Consider the following 18317-nt stretch of genomic DNA (forward strand, 5'->3'; position numbering starts at 1 on the left):
CCTCCCTGTTTTTTTATCTCTTGGTTCATTAGTTTCTTTGTTCATAACCTCAAAATAATGTAGCAGGTTATTTTTATGGCGTTTGTACAATACGCCATCTTTGTTTATACAGTAAGCACTTACAATTATCTAAAAATGTTAGATTAGATTGATTCCAGTCTGTAGTTATTTTAGAAGTTTGTCGTTCATGAATGGAGAGGGAGGTCGGCGACGGGTCGGCTCGGGTTGCCTAGCAACGCATCCCTCTCGACTCGAGTCACCGTTTGACCCTGGAGGTCGCTCATCCCGATGTCATTCCCCTACGAGTAGGCATTTGTATGCACGAGAACAAATCACTAAAACATTTGATCTTTTATTTTTTATGTATCTTTCAAAAGTTCACTCTCATTGATTTAACTAAGAATCTAAATAGTTAAGAGGTAGTAGATTATTTCGACATTATATCGTTTCATGTTTCAGTAAAAAGGAACACAAAACTGTTTTGTGTATAACGCCATCTATGATCATTGTGGATAAGCTTTAGAAAATAGAGCTAATGTTTTATGGTGCCTAATAAAATTTCGACAAAACAATGAGTATTAGTTCAAACAGTTACTTCCAGAGGAGGCTTAAATCGCACGACTTCGATTTAAACATTTTAATAAATCAAAGTTTCACTCAACACCGTAGATTAAACTTTTAACAATACAGTAGGTTAGTTTAAAAAAATGTCAAAACCCTTATGCACCTACTCCCCATTTCAGAACGAAAAATTGAATTAGTTTTGATGTAGTAAGCTAGATGGCGTTGTTATCAATGAACTTTCGTAACATAGATCATAATTTTAATAATATATCATGTGAGTTTTAATTAAATTTTTAGCATTATTCATATGCATATTATTACTAAGTTTAAAATTAAATTTGTCTATACTAACACATAAGTACTATTTAGCTATTTATGCGTTAACTGAACATGACGAGGTGGCCGAGTGGTTAAGGCGTTGGACTGCTAATCCAATGTGCTCTGCACGCGTGGGTTCGAATCCCATCCTCGTCGGTATTTTTTATAAATCTGAATCGATTTTAGACATACAGGATCCTAAATTAAAACATGTATGTCTAAAAAGTCTGTTTTAACAATTCTTCTATTATGGTAAAAGTAAGAAACATCTCCCTGATTCAAATTCAATTCGATTTTTATCTACTGGGTATTCACACAGAAGGCATTAAATAAAATTAAGTTATTATACATCTTCTCTCTTTTTCACTTCTTTTCTTAAAAACATAAATGCATGTTCTAAAGGAACTGAAAGTGGACTAGGCCTCTAGTAGTCCACCGTATGGTTCCAGAATGATTTAGTGGTCGCATTACAACGACAATTGACATTTAGAAAACATAGGTAATTAATTATAAACGTTGAAGGAAAAAAAATCAGTAGACAGAGCCCCAAGAGCTGTATGTACATATAAGTTGTGTATGAACAACTTAACATGAAAATTACTGACCCGCTGGACTATGATATTGACCAAAAGTGCGATAACTCATCGAGAGAAAACTCAAGTTGCTTAGTGACCGACTTTTGTGTCTAAATAAATGAAGAGCTCACGGACCTAAATTTAAAACAATTGAAAGTTAAAATATAGAACGTCATAGCAGTTCGTACAAAGCATATTTTAATGGCGAGTCTTATGCGGAGTTTACATTACGAAATTAGTGTCATGCATGTTGAACTCAGTTTCACGAAAGTAGTTTCGATATATGCGAAAGTAATTTCGTTAAAAAATTAGTGTCGCGAAATCCACAGTATCGCAGTAACCATGGCGCCGTCAGCATCAAAGCTATAATTTGCTATATTCAATGTAGCTAAAGAAATGCTTATATACCTATAAACTTAAAAAAAGACTATCAAGAAAAAAAAAAGGTGGTAGATTCGAGGATGGTCAACAAGAAGGCATTTAGGTGCATTGAAGTTAGTCTCTGAATTAGCAGATGAAGATCCTGAGAGTTATAAAAGCTATTTTCGAATGAGTGAAGATAATTTTGATTTTTTACTGTAGGTGTTTCGGGACCCTTGTCATTGATATTCAATAATAAGATCTATATATTTTTCTGTACTCCATCGTTGGTTTGCCATTTTCAACGCTTGAAGCGCGTCCGAACTAACAATACACGCGCCCGCACAGCGCAGGCCTTTTCGCGAAATTAGTTTCACGTCGCGTCTACGCTATGAAATTAGTTGCATGACACTAATTTCACCAAAAAATCGCGCAGGGCACGAAACTAATTTTCATGCATGAAATTAATGCATGCATTACGAAAGTATTAAATTACACGTGAAACTGTTGGTAAAACTAATGTCACGAAATTAATTTCACGCCACTAATTTCGTAATGTAAATTCGGCTTTAGATCTATACCTTAACGCTTTGTCGATTTCATTTTAATTTAATCCTGTATTATTGAATATTTTGTATAACATTAGCCCGACTCTACTCCTTCTATCCCATATTATGTAAGCTGTAATGAAAAAACTTTGTACGCCTTTAAATTAATATAATGCAAGAAGTAAATATTATCACATCTGGTATAGTTAAAAAATGCACTATCCATCCGGTGCAGCTGTATGAGAAATGTAAAGTTCACATTTTCAATAACGTTCAAAGTAATTTTACTAGTAGGGCGACAACAATGTTAACATAATCACAATTGTTCAGCTTGTTTGTTGTTTAACTAATTTTTTTCTATTGATTAGAAGTCATTGTTCATCACGTAGGTACATCACATTTATCACGTTTTTTTTTTCTATAATTTTTTTTTTAGAGTATAACAAATTTTTATTACAATATCACGTTTTGTAAGATGAAGCGGGTGTGTTTGTTGGTTAGTTTGAGAGTTTGTGACGTTCTTAAGTCGTAACAACGCAATCAAACCTGATGAAATTATGCATACACTTTACTAGACGCATGAAAAAAAAAACAGGGTACCATTCATAAAGAAAAGTACTATTCCCGGTCAAGTTACAGTTAAAAGTTAGTTTTTTTTTTGGCTTTTTTGGGTGGACGGGCTCACAGCCCATCTGGTGTTAAGTGGTTACTGGAGCCCATAGACATCTACAACGTAAATGCGTCACCCACCTTGAGATATAAGTTCTAAGGTCTCAGTATAGTCACAACGGCTGCCCCACCCTTCAAGCCGAAACGCATTACTGCTTCACGGCCGAAATAGGCGGGGTGGTGGTACCTACCCGTGCGGACTCATAAGAGGTCCTACCACCAGTGAATTTATAATGTTAATACGGAATCCTTGGTGCATTGTCATAAATCCGCATTTATTTCGAATGTCTCAGCACAGTTTTCACGTTAATCAGCCGTTATCGTTGTAATCGCCAGCAAAAACAGATACGGACGGCTCTAGCTCGTATGGCTATCATTCGTTACAAATTTATCTAGACCTGCTTTCATTATCTTATCGTAGATATAGCTGGCACCCTTTATTTTACAAGTTGGCTATGTGTTGGGCGCGTCCGGACCGAATGAGGCCCTTACAAGAGTTGCGAGTTTTTTATTCATAAACAAATAACGGAGGAGAAAATTTGTGTTTTCATTTTACGTTCGTGAATGATAAACGTGTTTAGTGTACTGTTTTAAAGAGGTTTAAGTGTGGAGTTTTCTCGAATGTAAGTCGAATTTCATTCGTAGTATTTTTGTATTATCCTTGCATCGCGAAAGCTTAGAAGTTGATTTGTTAGTATTATTGAGTTTCAAACGAAAAGGAGCTCAAGCCGGTAGGCCGTTTACGTTTTGTACAAAAGTCACATGTAGCCCAATTACCGAAGTGGATCAAGGTCAACAAACAAGTGCGTGAATTAACCAGACATAATTTAAGCAAATACAATGTTAAGTACATTGTATCAAGAAATTTAATCAATGATCAGTGTATTCTTTTCTCGCTTACATTTAGTAATCTTAAAATTAAGATTTTGTTAATAGTACCTACTTTAAAAAAAAATTAGTCACTGAGTTCCCGGTTGAGATACAAATCGAATCGTAGATATGGTCGACTTTCGGTAAACTTCGACAAATACGGATATAATAAACAATAAAAAAAAAATCTGCACTCCAGATTTTTAATTCGTTATGCTATTTCAATAACATTTTGATGGTGTTTAACTTAACTAAATTTTCTACGTTCATAGTTAGAATTGTATCTTTTGAGCCCTTATCAAAACTAGAGCATGCAAATATACATAAACCAATGTTCCAATTCTAATTCGATAACGATTACTTTATTCTAACGCTTCGGCGTGCTTCTTTTTAATCAACGACATTGCAACATTCTATTGGTCATATTATGTTATAAAATAGCGTTTAAATTATTGAAATTTGTTTGTACGCTATAAAATATACAATGTATTTATTTATATTCTTATATTCTTATTTATAAGTCCCAAAGTAACTGTTAAAACTGAGACCTTAGAACTCATGTCTTAAGGTAGGTGGCGGCATTTACGTTGTAGATGTCTACGGGCTTCGGTACCCACTTAACACCAGCTGGGATGTGAGCTTGTAAACAATCTAATCAATAATAAAAAAAGTTAAATAGTACCAATTAGTAGGCAACAATTCACAAATGTGTAGAAGGCACTTCGGCCGCTCCCTGTAACTAGTAGGTACCTGTAACATAATTGATAAAATATCATGAATGCCTTTTGTAATTCGTCATCGATATAGATAACGTTTAATATGAATGCCAGAGAATTGTTTCAGAGGTGCTAAACAAAACTATATTCTTAATTTAAATTATGTTTAGTATTAAACACCTTACATTCACGAAACTTTTCAAAGCTACAGATACCTTTTGATAGTATACCAAGAATTCACGGGTACATATCCAATTAGTAAGGTTTATTATAACGCGATTTAACGTTTTTAAGTAAATATCAATATTGCTCGTCACGATCACGATCGCCGAAACTCATTGAGAAAAATGTTCAACAACAACAACGATAATACCTATATTATGTTTAAAAATTTAATATCACTGTTGCTTCATATAAGCCGTCCCTGTATTATTCAAAAATCGATCACTGAAACCCTGAATTAAGTTTTTTGATTTCTTTTATTGCTTTTTATGGATGGACGAACTCACAGCCCACCTGGTGTAAAGTGGTTACTGGAGCCCATAGACATCTACAACGTAAATGCGCCACCCACCTTGAGATATAAGTTCTAAGGTCTCAGTATAGTTACAACAGCTACCCCACCCTTCAAACCGAAACGCATTTCTGCTTCGCGGCAGAAATAGGTGGGGTGGTGGTACCTACCCGTGCGGACTCACAGGAGGTCCTACCACCAGTAAAGAATTTGATTAAAATTTCGTTTTTATTTGTTTCCAGAGATCATCACGATGTATTGGCTACCATTCTTTATGGTAGCTGTTGTGGATATTACCCACGGACAACTAACAGCGCAGTCCAGTATCGCACCAGAGCTACGGGAATGCTATTTTGATCCCATACTGTTAAACAGAAACAATCTCCCTCCAACCACAATTCCTGTTCTCATTGACATCATTCGTAGAATCGAAGATAATCCTGATGTGAACATGGATTTAAGACAACTGTCCGCGTTACTTCTTCACACGTAAGTACTCCAGTCAAGCAATAGTTTAATTATTCATTTTTAAAACTATTATTAATTTAGAAGAACAACTTAAATATATGAATTCTAAAATAAATGAAAAAAATAACCAGTCAGTGTCGGGATGATATAAAGATTTTAATGATACTTCATACATCTAAACTTGTTGATGTATTTAGAAGTGTGGTCTAAAAAACAAACTCTCATACAGTAAAACTCAGAATATTAAAATACTTTTTTGGACATTCGTGTTGAAATATTTTTACAAGCTTGTAGTCTGCTGGTTGAAATAATACTCAAGATCCTTTTAATAACTGCTGTAAAATATTATTGTTTGATCTTATCCCAATTTTGTAAAAAGTTTGTTTTTAATCACAGAATTTCACCTTTTATCGCTATGTTATAGTCCTATTTTTTGCTGTACCTTCTTGTTTTTTGGTTTGGAAATCATTTATTCATTTAGTGGTACCTAAATTACCATAGATACGCTAAATAACGACTAATTATTTAAATTTAATAAACATTGTTATAGTAGTTGAAAATTTAAAATTGCAGGTACCGCCAAGATGGTATAGAATTTCACCAGCCGGAAGGTAATTTAGCCATATCTTCGAATGTAATACCATTTGCACCAACCTTCCACTCCTTTCACCGTCACAGGCTGCTACTAACAAGACTCATACCTAGTAATTTGCAGACACTTGGAAATACAACTGTTAATTCAGTGCTCAAGGTTGGTTTTTTAGAAAAAAATATATTACCGATTAAGGATCGAATATATACATCTGTGTAAATTGAACTGAATTAAATAGAAGCAGTGAGTAAAAGCGTTAGGTATTATGTGTATTTTACGACTTATAAAAAATCTTCTACTTTTACTTGCCCTTATCCCACTTTTTTAATTTTTATTTCTTGATGTGTAGACGAGCTCACAGCCCACCTGGTTTTAAGTGGTTACTGGAGCCCGTAGACATCTACTATGTAAATGCACTCATAAATGCGCCACCCACTTTGAGATATAAGTTCTAAGGTCTCAGTATAGTTACAACGGCTGCCCTATTCTTCAAACCGAAATGCATTACTGCTTCACGGCAGAAATAGGCATCGCGGTGGTACCTACCCATGCGGATTCGCAAGAGGTTCTACCATCAGTAAAATATGACATAATGTAGGCAGCGGCTTGTCTCTGCCGCTGGTATTGCTGATGTCTATGGGAGACGGTAACTACTCACTATCAGATGAGGGCCACACCACACGACAAGGGCAATAACAAAAAATATATTAAAAAAATATCTGGGGTCGGTGTAATATGTCCTCTTTTCGTGCTGCACCAGGATTTGGCATGAGTCGTCTGGTCCATTGCCATAATTTTGCAATTAATATAAACGATTCCACATAATTATTAAACACTTTTTCAGTGCACTCTACATCACATGTTGTCGACAACCGTTGACGCAAGACTGAGAGGAGATGAAAGCAATTGTAACCAGTTGTCACAGTATCGTGCGCTAAGAACAGGACGATCAATTAGCGATGACGTTGAAATTTTAGATATTTCCGTACTGTGAGTGTAAACTTTCGTAATTCATCATCAGCTCACCGTCGTCCACTGCTGGACATAGGTCTCTCCAAATCCACACCACTAGAACACAGTCTTCAGCTCTCCCCGTCTATTTCTTACCGACTACCCTTTCAAGGTCACCGCATCATTTTTTTTTTAATTTTTTTTTAACGCTGTGTAATCCATTTACGGATACCCAGTCAAGGGGGGTAAGAGACCGGGTTATGTCGGACTCCGGCGCCTCCAGAGAACAACAGGGAGAAGAAAAAGACAGGATTATTTAATTATTTAAAACTCAAACACACCTTTCCCTTGATTAATTAAAATAATAGTACCTACAAATAGACGAGACTCTTTGTATTCTAAATTAATTATCATTAACATTTAAAAACGAATGCAATTATTGAAATAAATAATAATTTAATAAACAATTTTCTTTTCAGAAAAACTAATGATAAAAATGGACAAATGCGGAATTTTGATCCAAACAGTGACGTTGAGTATACTAGTAATTACGGTAGTCTTAAATCTGAACGCCAATTACTCGGAGAAAGTCAATGCCCACTATTAGATGGAGTGATTTTCTCCCAATGGGGAGCTGTATCAGGGGGAAACCTCATAGCTGGTATTGCGGCAGGTGCTCAACCACAACAGGTTCCTGTTCTTGAACTTGCAAAAGGATCTGTTTTAAATTATCCGAATGTCCAACAAACTGTGACTTCACTGTATCCAGCAACACTCTCAGGTACATAGGCAAGGAATTGTAAAATATGTTAATGATTACAAACCTACTTACTACTTATTTTAATTTAAAAATGTTGGTTTTTGTCCATACAACCAGCAAACACATTTTATCCTACAAAGAAATAAAAACAAAAGATAAAGTCAGATACAATTATAATCGTAGTAATTATATGGATAGATATTAAAAAATATATTAAACTGCTTCAGAGCAGGAAACGTGAATAACAAAATGTCTTTTTCGACTTTTCCATATTAGTTCAAGTTGCAATTATGTTTGGTGTTCTATTCGGGGTTGTGTGAGTGAGAAGACAACAATAAAATATAAATTTCATCAAATTTCTCGCATTCCATGTTACTTTATTTAACAATTTTTTCAGGCGATTTGGCTGAGGCTATTCTTATTCAAGGAACTGAAAGAGGCAGTTCATCAATTTCGATCGGTACAGCAGGAAACTGGAATAGCACTCAAGCGCCTAGACACTTCATGATTCACAGCCGCGTCAACATAGAAATGACCGATCCAGAAATCAGAGGAGGCATCGATGGCTTTGTTCTCGGCAGTGCAATAACCTCAGTTTTAGGAACTTTTAGTTCTTTGAGACTGTCGCAGCTGTTGGACATGTATTATTCACCGCGGGTAATTAAAAAAAAAACACAGCGTTCTTAAAATCATTCTGTTCGCATTGTTTTAATAACTGAATATATTAATTATTTATTATCTACAGAATGGGATATTTAGTCAAGCTTTTCGTGCATGTAACCGTCGCGAATTGAGTCAAACGCATATCACAAATCAAAATTTAGCTGGGGAAACGTTTGCCTTTGCTGCCGCTCTTGATACGAACATGCCACTTAGAGGAACTATAATGGGTGGTCTCGAGCAACTAGTGAACAGCGCAGTCACCAATTTCCAAACATATTCCAGTAAGATTTTAAATTATACTAATGTTTAATTACGATTATTCTTTATTAATGTTATTAACATTTTATTTTAGCTAGCAATTTGAACGACTTAAGCTGTGTTACCTCAATAGCAACGAGCCTGGATTACAGATTAAAAACGAATTTGTATATAGTTCTTGACTCATCATGGCCATACCAAGCAGTGTATCCGGCCATTGCATATTTAGTGGATTCAATAGAAGTAGACAAGTTTGGATCGAGCATCACCCTGCTCAATGCGTTTGATGGTAGTGTTGTTGTCAACACAACCTTTTCGCAAGTTGAATTCCACTCCAATTACACTTTAGCGGCACATCAATCAAGTGAGTATGAAAGAAAAAATTGCGATTTTAATTGTTAATTTTATTTGTCGGTTATTGAACCGACCACAAAAATATATATTTAATTTCACTTTTATTTCAGTGCTCAATGGAGTAAATCTGCAAACTAGTCTGACAAACATCAGGATAATGATGCAAGACCAACTTCGTAATGAAAGCGCCAGAAATTACGTAGGAGGAAATTCAACTGTAGTGTTGTATCTTATCAATACCGGTCATCTACAGAACAATGAAATAGTTTTTGAACAAGCCCGACTTCTTAATGAAACAGTTCCGGGTAATTATTTTTGTTAACCATTTAGTGAAATGAGCTTAGGTCCTACCTGATTTTAGTCGGTTACCGTAAATACCTCTCTTACTTGTGACAGAAGGTTTTGTGAGTACGCACGGGTAGGTACCACCACAATTTCGCCGTGAAGCAGTAATGCGATTTAATTTGAAGAATAGGAATTTACATTACGAAATTACTGTCATGCATGTTGGGCTCAGTTTCACGAAAGTAGTTTAGATATATGCGAAAGTAATTTTGTAAAAAAAATAGTGTCGCGAAATCCACAGTATCGCAGTAACCATGGCGCCATCAGCATCAAAGCTATATTTTGCTATATTCAATGTAACTTTAAAAAAGACTATCAAGAAAAGAAAAAGACGATGGTAGAGTCGAGGATGGTTAACAAGAAGGCATTTAGGTGCAATGAAGTCAGTCTCTGAATTAGCAGATGAAGATCCTGACCGCTATAAAAACTATTTTCGATTGAGTGTAAATTCGCCCTTATAAAACTGAGACTGAGAACTCACGTCTCGGGGTGGGTGCATAATATAGAGCATGGTAATATAGAGGCTTTAATGATTCAAGCATCTATATTGGAAAATACGTGAAGATTATTACGTTAGCAGTAATCGTATCTGCTAAATTACGACTATTGCGACTAAGATCCTTTGACTACTGAGTTACTTTATTTAAAAAAGGCCTACAGTCATGATCACTGATAAATCTTTTTGTTGAATTTAGATTTGAGGCTTCTTTTTGCAACTGCTACGAATCAATTCGATAACATATGGAATTTGGTGCGTGATATTCACAACGACATCAGGGCGGTATCTTTGGCTACAACAGGCACAAACGTACCAATAGTCATGAGCCCAGTCCTGGAAAGAATTCAGTCAGGTAAGGATTGTGTATTACTGTTTTTTTAGCATGCAATTCATTATTTCTATTCTAAAGTTGTACCATAAAATTGTAGTTTGTAATATTAAAATGTAATTTTATGTGTGTGTCTTGTGAAGTTAATAACAAATGCGTTTTCACATTACAACTAATTTAAAAACGAATATAAAAATAAGTAGATTTAAACAAAACATTATTTTATTATTGCAGTTGGAAGAAGAATTGTGAATCCTCTTTGTGGTTCACAGTTTGTTGATCAATTGTCAGGCACGAGACAGTTTGACGACTTCGTGGAACCTGGTTATATTAATTTCTACACCGTTAGTCCCAATTACTTTTATGTACACAATGATAACAGAAGAATCAGAATTTCTCGAAGTGCGAGTGGGGCTGGAAGTCTTGTTGTGTGTCATTCAAGAGCTGTTGCTCAACCAAGGTATAATATATATATGTATTAGTATTATGTGTTCGTGCAATTTTTATTTTTTTATTGCTTAGATGGGTGGACGAGCTCACAGCCCACCTGGTGTTAAGTGGTTACTGGAGCACATAGACATCGACAACGTAAATGCGCCACCCACCTTGAGATATAAGTTCTAAGTTCTCAGTATAGTTACAACAGCTACCCCACCCTTCAAACCGAAACGCATTACTGCTTCACGACAGAAATAGGCAGGGTGGTGGTACCTACCCGTGCGGACTCATAACAGGTCCTACCACCAGTGGACCAGTATATATAATTTAAAACCCATATAAATATACGTATCTGTGTATATTTTAATTCAGTTATTACGTGAACATAGTTGAATATTCCTTAGATTTCTATAATTTCATTTAAATTGCAAAAGATGGGCAGACAAGTTCATGCTCCACCCGGTTTTAATAGGTTTGAAAGACCATCGTAATACCCTTAAACTTGACAATTTAGTAGAAATTTCAAAGGAGCGACCGACAATATTATCACGCTCTTTCTGAGGAATCCGGGCAAAAAAGTATTAATGCTCTTGGTATTTAGAGTTTACAATTGATCACAATACACAACGCAGTTCACGGGTTAAGTAATTACGATAAACTCAGCAATAACAGAACAACGGACAGTGCTTGCCAATTCCTTCCATTCTACCCTATCTAGACTCTGTTTACGTTTACAAAGTTTTGTGACGTAAAGGACATTAAATATTGTACTCGTGAATGTAATTGTGGTACCTAACCGTGCGGGCTCACAAATCCGCTCCCACACCAATAAGTGCCGGTAGGCGATCGCTTTGGAAATAGTCTAAAAACGCTGTTACCACGGGAAAAGGATGGTATTATTCCAGATGCCTTTAAAAATTCTTTGACTTCCAGACGCAACACAACAATAGTAGGACTTGATCCAAGCGCAATAACTTGTGAGAATTTGGCTTCCACCGGAAATATTGAAATAAGGCTGCAGAATGCTTGCGACAGTTTTTGGACCATAGGATCATGTCCCCCACTACACATTTCCGTACAATCAGAAACTGGTGGTGTTGATGCCACAAGCGCGATTTGCACAGGTATGATTTACATCCAAAATGATATGGGTATTTCACTAATATTAATAATAGTTATAAATGTCACTTTTTTAATTGAGTACCTAGTAATGGTTGACTATTAAGAGATTTTTAGATACCTATCATTCAAATTATGTGTTTTATCCTCTTACACCTTTTTGAACAAATTTCACATAACGAAATGTTCATTCTTAATGGACTGTTTTTTTCTAGATGCTTCGGTATGCAGATTCCCATACAACATCAGATATCAAGTCCAAATCGAAGACCTGGGGTGTTTTAGTGGAGCATCAAGTCTAGGAGCCAGTCTCGCAATTATTCTGACTTCTTTGTATCTCGCAATATTTTAACTGCGGGTATTAAATTTGGAGAAGCGTTATTTTTTCCTACCGATAGTAATAGTACCAACCTACTTTTAACACAAAACAAATCTATAAGTTATCGTTCATTTTGAATATCGTATTTTGTTTTATACACGTGTAGTTTAAGATTTCCAATTTACAATAAGATTGTACAAAAAGCGTGGCGGAGCCTATTGAGTATAAAACATTAAATATTATAATATATATTATAAAAACCAGATATAACAGGGTTTATTGTACTTATTTTATACAAGATATAGTTTCCATATAATACATTAATTATAAACGTAGACTTTAAGCAATTTTCGTGTTTTTTTATAAATAAAATCTACTGTAACAAATAGCCTTTGTATTATTTTTTATTCTATATATGTTATTAGTTCTGAGTTATTAGGTAGGTGAGCTCGCGGGGCTCAACTTGAGTGTGCTAACACTGACCGTAGCAAGAACTATGCTTCACAGAATCTACCACCGGAACCGAAGTACAAACACATCACTAAATCAATGGCCCCATTCATCAAACCGGAAGGCATTACCTACTACTTCGTCATAGATAATGCACTTATTATGTATAACTAGCCTCCGTCCTGAGAAGAACTGGCAAGAAACTTAGCGGGAATGTTTTTTTTTTTTAATTATTAGAGTATTTTTATTTAAATATTAGTTTTTTTTTAATATTCATTTTTAGAAGGAGTATTACGAGTATAACGTAACAATTATTGCAATATTGAAATGCCCGGAGCGAGCAACTCATTGCCTTCTTTATGACATACTAGCGACCCGCCCTCGCTTCGCTTCGGAAACATTAAAACACACATGAAACCAAAAAAATAAAAAAAAATAAAAATAAAAAAAAGTAGCCTATGTTCATCAGGGACAATGTCGGCTTCTAATGGAAAAAGAATTTTTCAAATCGGTCCAGTAGTTTCGGAGCCTATTCGAAACAAACAAACAAACAAATCTTTCCTCTTTATAATATTAGTATAGATATAGATACTTCGTTACAGAAATAGGCAGGGTGAAATACCACAAGACGGCCTGGGTCGTTTTGAAATTTGGGGCCAAAAGCGAGTTATTTGATTTAAACATAACCTTAACGTTACCGTAATTATAAGTACAGTAAATTTGTTGTCATGACAACAGGCACGTGATCCTGTATCTACATATTCGTAAACACTGATAAATTAGGAGTTACTAGTGGTCCCGCAGTAGGTAGTCGAAATTCGACAATAATTAATTGGAATTGTAAGCTTGTACATTATTATGATTGTATTTTATACTTCTATAATCACAAATTTCGCCAAGACTACACTATAGTCGGATTTTTTATTAGACGAAGTAAACTGACGTTTACTGTGTTGTCAGTTTTTGATGAAATAAAAATAGTGTTGTGACAAAGTGAACGATTGAAAAAACTCCTGAATTAATGAAATTGCCTCGATTGTCTAGTGAATAGTTAGTGTGCCGAACTGCCGATATCGGGCACGGGGTTCGAATTTTAGCCGTGCTTTGTACATACCAACGAGTTTTCGACGAAACATTATGTTCCTATGGTATCTACCTGTACTGAATACCGAGTGTTTTAAACATTAAGAAAAACATTGCGAGGAAGCTTGTAAGACTGTCCTATTTCCAATGCATCATATAGTTGAAACTATAGATGTATAAAATATAACAATTATAGGTACATAGGTAATGAAAATAAAAAAAACTGATTGTAGTTACATACTACTAGTAACATATTATTATATTGGATCACTTTAATACAATTTTATTGTAAAATATAAATAATATTCTTTTATAGTTTGAAATTAATGAGTAACTCTTCACACTCATTGTTCATTTATGTGATTGAACGAGAACTGAACGCATCACTATTACTTTAAATATAGCAACATTATTTCACAAAGTGACATTAGCTACTGTCAGCTGGCTTCGTCTAATTAAAAATCCGACTATATAAAAAATATTAACAAAGACAAAAAATATTTAATCTATTCTCAATTTGACAACAGACGTCAAGAACAAAAGTTAGACATAAACAGTACCGTAAAATGGGGCGATTAGGGACAAATTCCAACTTTATGAGCAATTTTAAGGTAGTTGTTGATGTATATAATGCTATATCAGGATCAAAATGATTGAGTCTTGGGGGCATCTTTGTTGTCTAATTTAAAATTAAGCAACTAGCATTCCAGTTTAAGCAAAAAATGCAAAAATAGGTGTAATCCCTATTTACCCGAAAATTGCGGTTAATTGGGACGAAATGAGAAATTTGCTAGGGTTGGCACTACTTTTATTTTTATATATAGTTTTAATTAATTTATTTATTTAGTTGCACCAACAAAGTGATCATCAATAAAAAAAATTTAAAAACTGACAAAAGTACATGGCAGACATCACCTCAATTATAGGTGCAATCGACAGTGCATTAACAACAAAATATATATATATTTATACATAATAATATATAGTAGGCTTTCTTAGAAACGGTTTATATTTCTCCGTTCTTGGTAAGTACTTAGGGGCTGATATTTCTATCTGGGTTAAGAGATTAGGTGTGTCGGTTATTCCATGGATTAATCAGATGAATACCCCCCACTCTGAACGAATATTAAATATTTTATTATGTATTACTTAGACATTTTTGTCCACCTTGAGATTTCATTGATCTTGTTACATGTCTCTGCAAAATTGACTTACTTATATTAAATTGCTTATCTATTTCAACTAAAGACTTATTCCCAATTTCGCTTCGAATAAACCAGATTTTTACCAACAAATTTAAAAAATATTGTTATAACTACATAGACAACCCTACAAACCTGTACTTATTTATACTTAGGTCGTTTCCATTTCACGTATTCTCATCCCAATTGACCCCTTTTTCGTTGTTATTTATACCTAAGACGTCCCCAATATCCCCAAAAACAACAGATTTTTACATGTATTTTTATTTAATCAAATACATTAAAACCAATAACAACTGAGACTTACCTTTAATATATATGCTGGTTCAAACACTAAATAACGTTTATAAATCATAGTCGTCTTCTATTATTATCAAATAAATAAAAGAGAGCAAAGTTTCTAGCACTAAAATAATTACCACCACAGGAAGTTAGTTTGCAACGCGATTTTTTATAAGTCAGCAGCTATTATCATGCATATTCAGAGTTGTTTCGTGAACTTTCAACATTCTACTATTAAACTACAAAAAATGGAAGATTTTGCAACGAATATAAAACTTATATTGAGCGTCGAAAGATTTTCCCGGTTTTTTCCCGATTCGCCTCTCAATCCCTAATCGCCCCATTTTACCGGTATGCATGCGTGTGTGCATCAAATACATGGTATGTAGTGTGTGTAATGTTTTCTTTACTGATTTAATGTATCTTTTATGCATTATTTTAAAAAAATATTAGCATTGTGCACTTCTTCTCTATATTCTCTATAAGTGTGGAAAATTTCATACTCCTCCGTCCGCGCAATTTTCGTAAAAAGGGATACAAAGTTTTTGCTTCACGTATTAATTAGGAGTTATACATTAAAAACTACCCCAAATCTCATTCGTATCATTGATTCGAAATTCAAATCCTAACTTGTTTGCTATTTTTCCTGTAATGCGTGTTGAAATTCGGCAATTTTATTTAATCAGTCTAAAATACAATAATCAAGGAAAACTAACTGGATAAAGAACATTATTAAAAACAAAAGAAATACGATTTCTAAGCTTTTTAAAAAAGTTCCTATTTAGATGGTCATCCGTGTTGGCGTTATCAAATGCGTAAAATGAAAAATATAAATGAATATTATTTAATATTATCAATAAATGAGTGATTGACTTGATTGTGATAAAGCATTTTTTATTCTGAACATGCCTTAATACAAAAAACTGAAAATTAGCGAAAGTCCAACTTCATGAAATCGGTCCTTTTTGGCCGCAACATTGAAAAACGACCCGCCTGCTGGTAGCTGCTGGAAGTTAAGCTTTTTTTTACGGTTTTTTCTTTTAATACACGATTGTATACATTCATCGTGGAAGTAATTTGTGAACACGTGTTAAGTACTAATGAAATTAGGCAAAAAAAAAATTGTACCTACCTCCTATGGTATGTGAAAACCGGCATAGTCGCATCCATAGATAATAAAATACGCATCGCTCGATGTGACTACTATAGATATGTAATAGGTACACTTGTGACGGCACTGGACGTCTTTATGTCACGAGTTCAAAATAATAATTATTGAGATTTAAGTTCTTGAAGAATATGTATGTCACGTGACTTATTTTAGGCTTGAAAGTTTTTCAAAAGCATTATTTCAGTGCTTTATGCAGTACTTTTATGTTTCCGCCGTCAAAACAAACAAAATCTTCTTTATTCTGTTCCACTGAGGATAGAACTAATCTCTTCGTCATAGACAACAGAATAACAAAAAATATATTTGTAAATTGCCTTCTTCAATGGGTTAAAAACGAAGTTTATCTGGTACTTATATTATGTTGTTTTTGGTACTATTTCAAAGGTAGGTATTTAGTTCGATTATTAGTCAAATAAATAAGTAAATATAATCTTCATTACTTTTTATTATAAACATAATTTACATTAAAAATACCTTAGAGTATACATAAGCAAGCTAGCTGGATAGGATGGATAGCTTGAAATCTTAGAGCTTGATATACTCTAATGCCGGCCACTCACATGCGGGCAAATATTCGTACATTGTACGAATGTTTGCGCATGTGAAGGGCCGTGAAACATTCATTCGCAAACTTAGCAGCTGTGCAAATGGGTTCGCATACTCAATTTGCGAACCCGTTTGCGCTTCCTCCCACACTTGTTTACGAATGTCTCACGAATTTCTCCTCCTTTTTAATTCGTCAACAGAACATTGAAGAGAAAAAGAGTTTTGAATTCTTTCCCAGACATCATTAACAGCCATGCTGTTTTTATGGGATTCCTTTTGATGAAGCTACACAGTAGACGTCACGAACTATGAAAATGGCGATACGTCCGTCACCTTCGTAATCGTCGGCGCAACTGGGCAAGCGAATGTGTGGGAGACTACGCGAAGGTTCGAGGTTCGCGCGCTTTGATGTCTGTTAAAAACCGACACAGCTTGGAAAACCACGAATGCAGCGAAAACTTTGCATAATCATTTGCAAATGTCGTCCTACACTTGCGGGTTTGCGTATTCGTGCGCATGTGAGTGACCGGTGTAAGAAAAATACGCTGGTTTCATAATATTCTGTTTATTGCGACCTTTCATTTCTTGCATACACGTGGAATGAAGGAAGCGAATGTGAAAAGTTTTAAAAATTCATTTAAGTCTTCTTTATGAAATTTAAATATTTTGTTTATCCGGGCCCCGAATCTTCTTCAAGTTCTCCCGAGCTATCGTAACGTAACCTCTTACTTATTGCGTTAAATAATAATAATAATATGACAAGCTAAGAATTTTATAAAAATATTTTATGGCCCAGTACCTACAAGACCTGTAAACCAAATATTATATAAATGTAATCTTATAACATTCTGTCGTAATATGAAAAATTATATGAAGTGAAATGAGACCTTAATCAATTGGAATTAATTTCAATCTTCTTTTTCATCGTTCTCTCACCGCTGAGGATCGCGACCACATGTGATTTTCCTCCACAGTGTTCGATCATGGGTGGCATGGACCGCATGATATAGACTACCACCAACCAGATCTGACCATCTGGCTGGCGTTCTGCCTACGACGCGCTAGCCTTTTTATGCGACCCGAAATTATGAGCTTCTCTAATTCATGTCTAGGATGCCGCATGATGTCAGAGAGCCTTTTTTGGATATTTATCTCTATTAAATTGAATAAAAGACATTAATCCGTTCAAAATTTATTGTTAATGTATATTTTGGGTATTGGGTTATTTTTTTGAAATCAAGGATTTACTACAGTGAATGAAATATTTTTCTCCTATTCTGTTCTCCATATTAACTATAGTTAAACCATAAAATTAAATAATTTATGTTATTGCGATTTAGACTATTTATTTATCA

The 18317-nt window shown here is 34.6% G+C and overlaps 1 protein-coding gene and 1 non-coding gene across 2 annotated transcripts; both read left to right on the forward strand.

The window, feature by feature from the left end:
* The first annotated feature begins 956 nt into the window (after positions 1–956).
* Positions 957–1038, forward strand: TRNAS-GCU (transfer RNA serine (anticodon GCU)). Its single transcript has one exon. It is a non-coding gene; the product is annotated as a tRNA-Ser (tRNA).
* A 2477-nt stretch (positions 1039–3515) lies between these two features.
* LOC114240351 (uncharacterized) lies at positions 3516–12611 on the forward strand. Its single transcript, XM_028170868.2, has 13 exons — positions 3516–3657; positions 5377–5623; positions 6176–6353; positions 7039–7184; positions 7625–7926; positions 8303–8562; positions 8651–8849; positions 8921–9190; positions 9291–9485; positions 10221–10376; positions 10587–10812; positions 11724–11914; positions 12125–12611. Exons 2-13 carry the CDS (start codon positions 5388–5390, stop codon positions 12259–12261), a joined length of 2496 nt encoding a protein of 831 aa, XP_028026669.2. The 5' UTR covers positions 3516–3657; positions 5377–5387; the 3' UTR covers positions 12262–12611.
* Positions 12612–18317: the final 5706 nt, after the last annotated feature.

This window comes from Bombyx mandarina, chromosome 05, assembly GCF_030267445.1.
Source record: "Bombyx mandarina strain Sakado chromosome 05, ASM3026744v2".
In the NCBI taxonomy this organism is placed as follows: domain Eukaryota; kingdom Metazoa; phylum Arthropoda; class Insecta; order Lepidoptera; family Bombycidae; genus Bombyx; species Bombyx mandarina.

Excerpts from the sequence above, each read along its gene's own strand:
- LOC114240351 (XM_028170868.2), top strand. The coding sequence starts at position 5,388 with ATGTATTGGCTACCATTCTTTATGGTAGCTGTTGTGGATATTACCCAC. Across the intron at positions 8,563-8,650 it reads ACATGTATTATTCACCGCGG|AATGGGATATTTAGTCAAGC; the intron begins GTAATTAAAAAA and ends TATTATCTACAG. Across the intron at positions 11,915-12,124 it reads CACAAGCGCGATTTGCACAG|ATGCTTCGGTATGCAGATTC; the intron begins GTATGATTTACA and ends GTTTTTTTCTAG.